Consider the following 14,218-nt stretch of genomic DNA (forward strand, 5'->3'; position numbering starts at 1 on the left):
GCAGAGCAGAAGCGGAACACAACGAAGGCGAAGGCGAAGGAGAGAGGTGCAGAAGCAGAAACACGCGAGAGAGCGACGCGATGCGCAGGGTGCTACTGCGCAGCTGGCGACGCGCAGCCCAGCGCAGCATTTGAACCTTCGCAGTTCGATCGGCCATATTGCCTCTTACACAACGCCCTCACGCGAACGAACCGTGGGGTTTATTGTGAAATACATTTCGAGGCTTGCCGCGTCGTCGCGTCTCGCATCGCGCGCACAATTTCATCGAACTGGTGAGTCTGGACGAATTATCCGATCTGTCAAACGGTATCCCGAAACGATCCCTCGGACGGATCCGCGTCCGCCTCCTCTCGGTGACACGCGCGACGCAGTGGAACGGCGGCATCGTCGCCCCGTCCTCTGTCCTCCATATTGATGACAGCGCCGACGGTGATAATTTTCTGAAATTTTTGTCGTTAATGCCCCCTGTGTCCTGAGATCGAAAGCACCCGCGTTGTCTTAAAAGCTCCCCGACAGAATGCGCGACCTCGTGGGACCCCCGCCGCATTGCCTACGAGAGTCCGCGATTACGGTGCCCCCCCAGGTATCGGACTCTCCCCAGGTGTCTCCAGGGTCGTGCCGCCCCGCTCCTCTCCTCTCCTCGCCTAGCCTTGCCTTCGTCCTTCTGCATCCGTCATGGCGCGCGAGCTCACCTCGCTCGCGGTCCACCGTGTTCCTCCGCGTCGTCCTCCTCCTTCGGCGTCATATGGCGCGCCTCGCTTCCCCGGAGTCGCGTGCTCCGTCTGATTGTTCGCAAGCGAGACCCGAGAATGGAGCCCCCGCTCGGCCGCACGTTGTTGTTTTCTTTCCTCCCGCGTGCGATTATTGATTTTTTTCTCCTCGACGTAATCACGATCCTGAGCTCGATTAATCGTAATAGAGAGATGTTTTTACTTTTCGCGAGAGCGAGATGGTTTGTTGTTTTCTAGGCGCGCTCGCGGACTCCCGTCCTGTTGTATTTAAGATAGATTTCGATAATGAAAGATAGAAGGCTTTAATACAATAAATATTTTGTCTGGTAAATAGAACTTAGGATTGTATTATTATCCTAATTGTGCTGTTTGATAGGAGGAACAATTTTTAAGAAGCGTTAAGTTTAACATTGCCAAAATTTCATTTATTTTTAGTATGTTTATGTATATGTAATATGATGCACAAGTTTTATATTAATTTTGATTATATTTACATCATGACGGATGTATAAATACATTCTCAAGTTATCTGTGGACATGTTTAATAATATATGTAATTGATGATATGATGTTTCAGATTAACCAACATTAGTGTTGCTGTATGAATTAAATGCTTCAATCATGACGAGTAACGTAACAACTATAAAATTGGAAGAGGGGCAAGAATCTGTCACGGAGATACAAACTTACTTAGAAACATTTAATAAAGAAATAGAGGGAGGACAAGGAGAACACTTACATGTGCAATGTTGGTATTTTACAACTTTTTTTTTCTCTTTTGCAAGTATTAATCCTCGAATTTTATTATAGTACAACAAGTGGAGGGATTATCTGGCGGTGAAGAAGGTGGGACATATTTTGTCGATCAGTCTGGTCAATATTACTACCAGGCAAATAGCGATGAACCGCCTGTGATGACACAAGTGCAAATACAAGAAGTAGAAGAAACTGATGTACAAAATGAAGGGGAAGCAACTCAAGATGAACAGTATCACGAAATTGAAGAGCTTGAAAATGCCGAGGATGAAGATGTAAGTAATATTAAAATTCCAATGATAATTATATTATTTTTCAACATATCTTATATACAAGAATAAATTTTAGGGACAAGTAGCCACTAATGAAAACAATCAAGTTGTAATTAATTCTGGTGATGCATATCAAACCGTCACAATTGTACCATCTGATACAAATCCTGGAGAAGTTAGTTATGTTTTGATAGTTCAGCAACCTGAATCCGAAGAAAAAGAAAGTAAACCTGCAGAAAATGAAACAATAACGACAACAACAACAGCAGCGACAGCCGAAGGAGAGGAAGCAGAAGGTGAACAAGATCTCACTGTATATGATTTTGAGGACAATGAAGACAACGAAGCTCCAGTGGAATCCGAGGCGGAAGATGATAAGACTAAAATCATTAAATTTCTTCCTAAAAAATCTCAAACTGTAACACAAGCTCATATGTGTAACTACTGCAATTACACCAGCCCAAAACGGTACTGTTTTTATACATAATTAATAATAAAATAATTATATATACTTTTTTTTATATATCTGTATTACATTAAATCTCTAATTTTTATTTTCGAATTTATTATTGTACATTAATATGTTAATCATTTTTTAGAACAATTGTATGTAACAGTAAGAAAAATAATTTGTATAATTTATGTAATAGATATCTCTTATCACGGCACATGAAATCCCACTCGGAAGAAAGACCACATAAATGTAGCGTTTGTGAGAGGGGATTTAAAACTTTGGCTTCGTTGCAGAATCATGTGAATACTCATACTGGGACCAAGCCTCATCATTGCAAATTTTGTGAGAGTGCATTTACGACTTCTGGTATGTAATTTATTATTATTTACATTTTTATTCACACATCATCATCATATATACATTGAAATATATAATAAAACTTTTTTAGATATATGTATATAATGTATAAATTATTATTGTATAAATAGAATAAAAATATTTAATATAAATAATATTCTAAAATGTTATCAGGATATAAATATTTTGTTTCATCAAATCTGATGCAAAAATATATGCAAAAATGAGAATTATAAAATGTTTTATTTCTATTTACAGGTGAACTGGTAAGACATGTTCGATACAGACACACTCATGAAAAACCGCACAAGTGTCACGAGTGCGATTATGCATCTGTGGAGCTATCAAAATTGAAGAGACATATTAGATGTCATACAGGCGAACGACCCTATCAGGTATTTTTATACTTTTTCTTTATTTGTAAAAGCCATAAATTAATTTCATATTTCATATATTATAAACACTTAAATAAACAATGAAAGTGCTATTTATAATTACATAAGTAATGAACAAATTGTATAATTACATGTGGACACATCTGAGAACATCTATATAAGATTTTTTTTCTTAATCTCAGTTTAAGTATTATACTTAAATATTTTTGTTAATATTCTCAAGTAGACACTTTTACAACACTTTTACAAATGTTACTCTCAAAATATATAAGTTGCTAAGGAATTAATTATTTTTTCAGTGTCCACACTGTACATATGCAAGTCCAGATACATTTAAACTGAAACGTCATCTTCGTATTCACACTGGAGAAAAACCATATGAATGTGATTTTTGCCAAGCAAGATTTACTCAGTCCAACAGTTTAAAAGCACATAAATTAATACATAATGGTAAGTTATGTATAAAATTATGTACATGCACTTACTGCATGTTTTATATCATACTCATGTATAGTGATTAAGTATTACTTATTAGAATTTATTTTTTAATTATAATGTACTTTGCAGTGGGCGATAAACCAGTATTTCAGTGTGAATTATGTCCAGCTACATGTGGCAGAAAAACAGATCTCAGGATTCATGTGCAAAAATTACATACTTCTGATAAACCTTTAAAATGTAAACGTTGTGGAAAAACATTCCCGGATAGGTATGCAAATAATTTCTTTAAATATTATAAGATTTTGCATTGTGGTAATATGTGTGTGACTGTGTTTAAACAGTCAAATATATGAGTAATTAAAAAAAATATAATGATAGGGTCTGAGAATAAACTGTATTTTTTAATACATAGATATATATTACAGATATAGTTATAAATTACATAGCAAGACTCATGAAGGAGAAAAATGTTACAAGTGCGATTTATGTCCATATGCGTCCATATCGGCGCGTCATTTGGAGAGTCACATGCTCATTCATACCGATCAAAAGCCATACCAATGTGATCATTGCTTTCAATCATTTAGGCAAAAACAGTTACTCAAACGGCACTGCAATCTCTATCATAATCCTTCTTACGTTCCTCCACCGCCGCAAGAAAAAACGCATCAATGTCCTGAATGCGAAAGAGCATTTAGGTATGTACATTCAAACAATTATTTGAAACAATAATATAACTATTAATACAATTTTTTTCTAATAAAGAATAAATTTTGTTACATAGACATAAAGGTAATCTTATCCGACATATGGCCGTTCATGATCCAGAATCATCTTTACAAGAAAAGCAACAGGCATTGAAAATCGGCAGGCAGAAAAAGATACAAATCATTGATGGTCAACGTGTTGAAGTAATGACAGGTAAAATATTTATTATAAAACTAATACTAAAATATTAATTTTAATATTTTTATTTGATGCATTTACATCATTTATTGATAAAATGTAATTTTTTATATATTTTTAAATTATTATTTGATCTTGTTTGAACATATGAATTGCTTTAATGAAGATATATCTTTATTGGAGATATATATTTTCTATGAAGGTCTGTTTTCTTAAGAAATTAATTAAAAGTTGGGTTTTATATTAATATATTAATAAAATAAAGAAACATTTACAATATATATGATGTATGCATTTATAAAAAAAGTATTTACACTCACAGGGACACTTACGATATGATCTTAATGTAGATCATTGACTAATATCCATGTGTTATGTTGCGAGAACAGGTGATTTAGCTTCTAAACTTAAAGGTTACGAAGATGAAGAAGAGGAAGAAGATGAAGACGATATGATGGCAGTCCAAGGCAGTGATGGACAACAATATGTTGTACTCGAAGTCATTCAGTTGGCTGATAATCAAGGAACTGATCAAGTATGGTCAAGTAAAATATTTTGAAAGATTAATTTGTCTTTTGAAATAAATTATAACAATAAATTTATGGTTAAAAGTATATATTAATCATAATTTGTGTATATATGACTGTGGTCAAGATTACACTACAAATGCTTTGAAACATTATTCTATCTTTGTTCTACATTCCATAAGAATAAAGGTAGAATGATGTTTGAAAGCATTTACAGCACAGTGTCTTGACCGCAGGCTATGTTTATGTGTAATAATTTATCAAAATGTTATAGTTTTATGGTTTAATAAATATTGAGCAAATGTACAATTATAGAATTTTTTGAAAATATAATAAAAAATTAGATAAAATTGCATATGTTAACAATAAAGAAAAATGATAGAATATCTTGATATATTTTGTATATATTTATGTAAGTATATATTATGTTTATTTATATTTATATGTATATATTATAACAGATGGCCGTAGTCGCAAATGAAGATGGAGAACTAGTAATGCAAGATCCTTTAAGTCAAGAAAGTGGTATAGTAGGAGAAACAGGAGAAGAAGTTGATGAAGTAGACGACGATATAGAAATGCAAGATTTAAAGATAGAATCTATTACCTCCACTTCACCTAAACCTTCAACACAGAACACACAAAATGACCCAAAACTGCAAAAAGAAATGGAAACCTGTTTTGGCTTTGATGAAGTGAGTATATAGGATTTTATGTTTCTTAAGCTATTAATTTTTTGAAAACTTGGTTACCCATGAAAAGAAATCAAATATAAATTTATTATATAGATAAATATAATATATTATACATGAAATTTTTCTTGTTAGGAAGAAGAGGAAGAAGAAGAAAGCGGTAATATAAACATGTTACAGACAATTTCGTAATAACAAATATTAAGAAGAAAAATATACATATTCAATAGCCGAATATTTTACTTTTGTCCCAGTGTTAGTGTACGTACCTTCCCCAAAAAATTATTAAAATCGCAAAAATTATATATACTGTGTACAGAAAAAAAACTGAGTGCAGTGTATTACCATCTAAAAATACTTTGCATATCTCTAATAGGGAGCTGCAGTGTGATTCACATGCATGGTACAAGAACTTCTTTTGCCATTAGTGCATTAGGTACACAATAATTTATGAAAATATTGTAGTTTTGTGGTTTAGTAAAATATCAAGCAAATGTACAATTATGAACTTCTTAAAAATAACATCAAGAAAATTAGAATAAGATTATGCATATGTTAATAATAAGGACAAACAATAGGATATCTTGGTATAATATTTTTAAGTTTATTTATATAATTATGATATAGAAACTCGTATCATGACTTTCTCTAAATAAATGGAATAAATTAGCATAACATATTAGTTATCTGCTAAAAGTGGCTGAAACAAGCTGAAACTAACAAAAATAATGAGGCTGCAATGTAAATAAATGCTTGTCATACACAGTGAATCTACAAAATTTTAGGACTATATTAATAAATCTCAAAAAGTGCCGTAATTTTTTTTTCTTTAGATTTATTATGTTTAATATAGTTCTAAAACTTTATGGACGCACTATGTAGTTTGAATTAGAAATCATTTTAATGTTTGAACATAAATGAGAAATATCAAGAAGGAAGTGATTTAAAAATTGTATTAAAAAATATTTTATATGATCCCACTTATAATCACCTTTTCTTATGTTAAAAAACCAGGAAGTAGAAAGAATTTTATGTAAGTTGAAATATATTGGTCATGAAGAAATTGATCTATTATACGTAAAAAATACTATAAAACAATTTTATTCGTGATGCTATTAAAAAAAGATAAGATTTTGTTAAAAACAAAAATAAATTAATAAAAATATAATATATAAATTATTTTTTATTTTATTCTAAAGAATATTAAAATATATTTGTTTAACTTTTGTTAATGAGATATTAATTCGTGCATAACATTTTTTGACGAACTTCTATATATGTATTATATATTTATAACAAACACATTATAAATATATATATATATATATATGTATATATACATTATATATGTGTATGTATGTGTGTATATATGATAGTACAGCCCGTTAAATATATGATTTATAGGAAGAAATAAATATTGCAGACTTGCTGTTAGATTTATGCTATGTATATTATAAAATAGTCGCGAATTTATTCACATCTTGTATTTAAATAATCTTTAATACATATAACTGTTTAATAATCACAATCTCGCAAAATTTAATATTGCACAATCCTAGACAACATCCCAAAAACAACATTATATAATTATATAAAATGTAAAATTTATTGATAAATATAAATATATTTATGTCAATTTTAATTTAATAAGATTGTAAATTTCTCATTAAAAAAGTATTATTTAACTTGTAAAAATTATTTAGCATTTATATTTAATTTAAAACAGGTTATATTTCTCATTCAATTTATTTTAAGAGTGTCAATTTTTCATTAAAAAAGTATTATTTAACTTGTAAAAATTATTTAGCATAATCTAACAATAAAACAGGTTATATTTCTCACGTGTCTAAATACGCTCGAAAAATCATCTGAGTTAACAGGAGGATATATTGTGCGAAGAGGTAGTAGGTAGTAGTGCCGCAAATAGGTTTGAAAATTCGTCTGAGTTAACAGGAGAATATATTTTGCAAAGAGGTCGCTATTAGGAAAATATATTTGCGAAGAGGTTGATCGACATTACCCTGTCGATAATTACCAACAATAGATAATAAAAGATTCTTTATCGACTTCACTTCTATTACTAACCTCTTCGCATAATATATTCTCCTGTTAATTCGGATAATTTTTCGGACATATTTTGCAGCACTATACTACCTACTACCTCTTCGCATAATATATTCTCCTGTTAACTCAGACGATTTTTCGAGCGTATTAAGAGACACATATGAGAAATACGACCTGTTTTAAATTAAATAATGCTCTAATTAATTTTTACAAGTTAAATGATATTTTTTAAGAGAAAAATTTACACTCTTATTAAATTATATATAAATAACATAAATATTTATATTTATTAATATATTTTATATAATTATATAATATATATTATATATACACATCTAACGGTACATATATAAATATGTGTTTGTCAATGTACAATAAAATTATAATTATAATTAAAGTTATAATTAAATTTTTATAAGTTATAATTATCCTTTTTATATATTAAAAAACATGTTTAAATATAAAAAAACAAATGTCGCTCGCCTTTGTAATTAATATTCTAGTACATTAAAAATGAGATAGATGTACATGTAGAAATTGAAGAGAAAGAAAGAAAGAAAACAAAGAGTGCGAGAAATTCTTACTTCTTACAAAGGAGAAACCTAGCCTAACAGCCTAACCAAACCAGTCGAACGTGGTCTGTGTATTTATATTGTGGCCGGTTGAGAAGAAGCATTGAAAGTAATATTGTAGCGAATAATCAATTTTTGTACCGTAATATATTCTGTTTAGAACTTTCATTCATTAGATTATGCGGATTGTATAATTAATGAATATCAGAGCATATTCTATCATATAAATTAATTGTATGACACGTGTGCTTCATTATTATTGTCACAGAATTTCAGGTGAGGTAAGTTTCTAAAATCAATTTTACATTTTAAAAATATTTAACATTTTATCCTGCATGTACACACATTTTTTCTGTTTGATTTTAATTAACGAGCTGAAACAGTATTTTGTATAATTATGTGGTGTAAAAGTTTGTCAATGTTTTTATTTATGTTTCGCTAAATTTACATTGTGTTTTCAAACAATTTTAAACAATTACTTGCTCTAAATTATGAAATTATCTTGTTTATATTTTCTTTTATCCATAAAATTTTCAATTTATATTCTTTATGTTAAAAAAATAGGTTAAACACAGTGCATCAGTTCTGCAAACGTGCTATGTTAATCAGTTGCCGGATTCTTTGTGTCTTATGCTGTGATGGAAGATGTAGGCGCCACAGTTTTCTACGATGAGGACGATTGTTTGGACTATGGATGTTTATACAACAATGTTGAATATGATTATGATTATGCAGATACAGAGAAGGAAACTCTACATGAATTGTATCAGTATTGTCTTAGTCCTAGTTTATATGATACAGGATATAATATACTGCCTTTATTGGGCTGCGCAATCTTATTTAGATTGTTTATTCACATTCGTAAGATTATTTCCTCTTTATATTAAAAATATTACATCAAAATAATTTTATTTGCATCAGTTATAATGTTTCTATTGTTTTATATTTCAGAATACATATCACACAAGATATTTCATATATTATCAATAATTATAGGCTTGTATATTATCTACCATTATGCGCATGAAACTTTAAATGTATTGATTGTATATGTTCTATTTTCTTATGCTATTCTATATATGCCAAAAAAATGGCATAGTGGTATAGGAATCTTTTTACCATCTCTTTTGATAATTGCATACTGGTACGTCTCAGTAAAAATTTCTTAAATTATTTTATACTTATATTTCAGTAATTAATACTCTAATTTTTTGTTTAGCGAATTTTTTATGCAGTCAATAACATGGCACAGAGTACGCAGTGTCATTATGACTATGGTGATGAAAGCGATTAGTGTTGCCATTGATAAAGATGATTTGAAAAACTTGCCAGATATTTATAGTTACATGGGTTACATGTTCTGTGGTGTAACTTGTCTATTTGGACCCTGGGTATCCTTTAATGATTATCTATTGTTGCATTGTTCTAAGATTCAGGTGCGCAAATAATCACAAGTTTAGTTTTAGTTTACTATACAAAAATATTTTGATAAAAAATTAATGTTCTTTTAAATAGTTTAGAAAATGAGTGTTTAAAATAAAAATAAAAAATTCTGTTATAGGCAAAACGGTGGATAATATGCAGCATGGGATATGCCATTCTTTCTTTTGTCTTTCTAAGCATTTCAAACTGTTGGATGCAGTGGATATTTGTAGATAACTCATGGAAGTTAGTATCCATAACTTCATATTTTTGATAAATATTTAATCGTTCTGTTCCATGTCAAAAGTACTTTGTTTTATCTTTTTTTTAGGTGGTTGATAGCATACAGAGATGCATTGTCTTTTCGAGCATCTCACTACTTTATATCATACATAGCTTCGGCACTGTTAGTTTTAGGTGGATTTCCACTTTCAACATCAATGGTAGTTAAGCCTTTGTACATCGAGTTTCCACACTCGCTCGTTCAAGTTGTGGTTTATTGGAACATTCCTATGCATTATTGGCTAAAAACTTGTAAGTACAATAATTCAAAACAGTGTGAATATTTTAAGAACAATAAAATCGAACACAAAATGTGTTCGAGATATAAAAATAGAATTTAAATAAGTTTCAATATTATTTTTTGCAGATATCTTCCGTCCTAGTATTAAAAATTTTGGAACGTTTGGCGCGGTGATCATCACATATCTAATAAGCTCTCTTTTACACGGATTGAATTTTCAACTAGCAGCTGTGTTACTTAGTTTAGGATTTTATACATATGTCGAATTTCAACTCAGGGCTATGCTTGCGGACACTTTCGATGCTTGTATCGCATCGAAACAATGCGCCAAACGAAAATGCGCACACAAATATAATTCTTCCAATTGTTGGTGGGTGTTTATGACAAATCTGGCATTCTCTGGATTGGCGATGTTTCACTTGGCTTATTTAGGTCTCATGTTTGATACGTCCGAACTGCAAGAAACAGGGTACAGTTATAGCCATACGATCGACAAATGGACTGAACTTGGATTTGCTAGTCACTGGGTAGCTTTGACTACATATTGCATATATTTTTTAATGAAGTAAATTATTTTGTATAAGTATGACTTATACAATTAATTTTATTGAGGATGTATTTGATTACTTTTTTATAAAAAATCATAAATCAAATCTATAGCTTATTTTATTTTATAGACAATTTCCTCTCTATAAAACCTTAAGAAATAATATATTTTAAGATAATATTTTATATTATTCCTAATGTATTTAATAAACAATATACATTTACAAAAAAAAAAGAAATTTTTTAACTAATCTTAAACAAGAGAGAAGAGAAAACAAAAAAAAGTGACGGCTGTTATTATACATTATCTTCTTAAATAAATAAATAATTTTATGCAATAAGTACACAATAAAACTGCTTTACAAATGTTTATATTAGTATATTATTCGTATTGTGAATTATCATTACTAAATTAAAATAAATTGCTCGCATAATAATCTATAATACTTATGTTTCTAATCATTTAAAATTGTTTATATATTGACAATTACGCTACAATTAGTGCTTGTTAATTTGTTGAAAGGAAATTAAAATAAAATTCATATTACATATATAATTATATCTTATTGACAATTTTAATAAAATAATCCTTATATAGTTATATAACATTACGTGTGTCGGTCATATTTTATATATAATGATATAGTAATATTATTATTAACTTATAGCAGCAAAATAATCTGACGATATAACAATGATTGCAATCATAATCAACGTGTCATCATAATGTATGATAACAATCGACTGCACTAGCAAAAGGAAGTGAACATAAAATTTGATATATATATATATATATATATATATATATATATATATATATATGTATATATACATACTGTACAATTTTTATCGAACGCATTGATAATCATAGGCGTGATCTTTTTATCATAAAACAACAAACACTTTAGCACATACGCTGGAGTCCCTTAGTTCATCTAAGGATATATGTATAACAACCGCGTTCATGCATGTCTAAAAAGTGGAAAATATTCAAGCAATATAGATCTATTCTTTCCTGTCACTCTTCTATACACTCTTTTATTTCAAACGAAATAAATGTGTGCTTTTACACATATATTTTCAAGATATAATAAAACAATAGAATATATAAGCATAGAGAATAAACATATAAGAAGAATAGATCTAAGTTCTTAAATACAAAGAAGAAAAAAGAAGATAATAACACAATACTTATAATTATACTCTTTTGACGCGCATAAACGTAGTTAAATCAAAATAACAGAAAACAACGTTTAAAAATGTGCTTTATACGTGAACCAAGATGTCTAGTTGCTCTTTCTGTCTGCACAATTATATATCTAGCGATTAATATATATACTAATTAATATTTACAAATCTCAATAAGAGCAAGAAGAACGCAAATCAAAATGGTCCCAATGCTATTATTTGCTCGGACGATTACATCGCGTCCATACATTTTTCATTTTCTAAACAAATATATAGATATATTTCTCTAAATATTTTTTAATAAAATCTAGGAAGTCTAATCTCGCAGGCTTAAAAATATATATATGTTAGATCGTGGTCCCCGTTAAACCATGTCTTCTTATATCAATGCATTTAAAGTGCAAATTGTGATTCGTGTGAATCTTTAAAGTTCAACAAAAAAATAGAACTAGTATTTCTTCGTAAACTACATATAATAGATATTCTAGGCAAGCTCGCTGCCTTTTTCGTCTCAAATTCTCGATATTTATAATTTCTTTATCATTTGCTTGTTTTACCATAATACTTATATGTTATCTAATTGCAATATTCATATATATATATATATAGCAACTGTACGAATATAAAATTGGATTGCAGAACGAATCGGATTTCAAATAAGGCACAATTCTTCTAATCACTAGAAAGCAATATACCTATATATACGCTATCACTATTTTTCATTAAACGAGTTTATTTAACGCTAATCCGATTCAACTTGTAATCCTATTCACTCGTCGTTACTACATCACATAACACTATAAAGCTACTTATTAAATTTACAATATAATAAAAGAAATAAGATAGAGCACAGTTTGAGTGATATACATTCTTAGGATATAAATTCTTAATGCGAAACCAGATATTATGTATAATAAGTATACATAATGTGTATTTTGACTCGCACGACAGAACGTACCACTCTCTGACATAAATGTCTCTCGAATTATTACATAAATCATCATTTATTTTTTTTTATATTTACATACTAGAGAAAGATTTTCTTTTCTCGACTTCAAATATCTTCGATATTTCGATTTGACAAAATGGTGATTATTTCATTCTATTTTGGATATAATACATTATAATTATGAGGGTCATTAGGACCGATTTTATTTAACGTAATTAATACTGATATTGCCATCGTTCACATTTATTTCATTTTTGGACACCATGTAGAGAGAAAAGAGGGATATAAGATTAAGAATCTTGTCGTTGAAGTGTAATATATACTTTTCGTGGCAAGAACTAAGAGAAAAAGAGAAAAAAAGACGAGATGAAAGAAGAGAGAATTGAAGACGTGCATACAATCCAGCAAGTAAAAAGTGAGGAAAACGAGCACAACAAGATGAAAAACGAACAATAAGAAATTATAAACGAATAATAAGAAAACGAAGAAAATGAAAGATAGAACGCGGAGCTAAAGTAACTTTAAACCAGCGTGAATAAAATAATATCACGAGTATTATTTAATAATTAATTTAATAATTAAATAAGCGACCGCAGTACTCCAAAACCGAATATCTCTCTTCCAAAAGACAGGAATTCTCGTGAATTTCCTGTCTCTGGTTTCTTATCCATTCCGTTGTTTACTTCTGAGAAAAAAAATAGTTGTTTACTCGTTTATGAAAACGTTATTAAAATCGTGTATTCGGTTTATCGCACGAATCTTCCGGAACACGTGCAATACGCGAAAGTTGATAAGCGCCAAATAAGACCAGCAGACAAACGCAATTAATTCATTGGACTGCGCAATAATTGGCGGAAATTAACGCAAAATATTTAGTTTTATGACACGCCTGTTAATAAATAAAACAGCCTCAACATTTTGAAAAAGTTTTGTGAAAGTTGTATCATACGTGAAATTTTCCCACATAAAGACAATTTTTTCTAAACGAGAAAACATTAATTATGTATATATACAATTTCATTATGTATGACAACGCTTTTGTAACTTTTTGCAAATCAAATTAATTAATTTTAATAAATCTATAATTATTTTTTATTTTAATTTTAATACCATCAATATTGTTGCAAATATCAATTTATTTTTGTTGAATTTTATATATTAAACTTTCAAGAAAAATAAAATGTTGTTCTTTATCTGAAGAACTTTAGATTATTATAAATAATTGTTGAAAATGCAAAGAGTTTAAAAACAATAATATTGTACACAGATACTAAATTAAAGATATTATAACATCGATCAGTATTTAACATAATTATTCTAAGAAAAGGCACTCATCTTTTTCAGCTACGAAAAACTTTCAGTCTATCATATATATATATATATATATATATATATATATATATATATACATATATATGTATAG

The 14,218-nt window shown here is 29.4% G+C and overlaps 2 protein-coding genes across 4 annotated transcripts; both read left to right on the forward strand.

Moving 5' to 3' along the window:
- Positions 1 to 129: 129 nt before the first annotated feature.
- On the forward strand, positions 130 to 7,059 carry LOC114941705 (uncharacterized). Of its 3 annotated transcripts, none has more exons than XM_029316796.2 (13): positions 130 to 272; positions 1,309 to 1,479; positions 1,542 to 1,762; positions 1,836 to 2,227; positions 2,410 to 2,579; positions 2,829 to 2,965; positions 3,265 to 3,415; positions 3,533 to 3,674; positions 3,832 to 4,104; positions 4,191 to 4,327; positions 4,726 to 4,847; positions 5,301 to 5,534; positions 5,667 to 7,059. In XM_029316796.2, exons 2-13 carry the CDS (start codon positions 1,353 to 1,355, stop codon positions 5,721 to 5,723), a joined length of 2,163 nt encoding a protein of 720 aa, XP_029172629.2. In that variant the 5' UTR covers positions 130 to 272; positions 1,309 to 1,352; the 3' UTR covers positions 5,724 to 7,059. The 3 variants fall into 3 exon arrangements, with proteins under 3 accessions (XP_029172629.2, XP_085343200.1, XP_085343201.1); XM_085487074.1 differs by lacking the exon at positions 130 to 272 and adding an exon at positions 464 to 583; XM_085487075.1 differs by lacking the exon at positions 130 to 272 and adding an exon at positions 635 to 1,057.
- Positions 7,060 to 8,077: 1,018 nt separating this feature from the next.
- por (Protein-serine O-palmitoleoyltransferase por) lies at positions 8,078 to 10,765 on the forward strand. Its single transcript, XM_029316717.2, has 7 exons — positions 8,078 to 8,448; positions 8,732 to 9,028; positions 9,119 to 9,311; positions 9,387 to 9,603; positions 9,729 to 9,835; positions 9,921 to 10,123; positions 10,239 to 10,765. Exons 2-7 carry the CDS (start codon positions 8,806 to 8,808, stop codon positions 10,679 to 10,681), a joined length of 1,386 nt encoding a protein of 461 aa, XP_029172550.1. The 5' UTR covers positions 8,078 to 8,448; positions 8,732 to 8,805; the 3' UTR covers positions 10,682 to 10,765.
- The last annotated feature ends 3,453 nt before the right edge of the window (positions 10,766 to 14,218 follow it).

Source organism: Nylanderia fulva, unplaced genomic scaffold, assembly GCF_048542155.1.
Source record: "Nylanderia fulva isolate GAGA-0341 unplaced genomic scaffold, ASM4854215v1 Scaffold5, whole genome shotgun sequence".
Classification (NCBI taxonomy): Eukaryota; Metazoa; Arthropoda; class Insecta; order Hymenoptera; family Formicidae; genus Nylanderia; species Nylanderia fulva.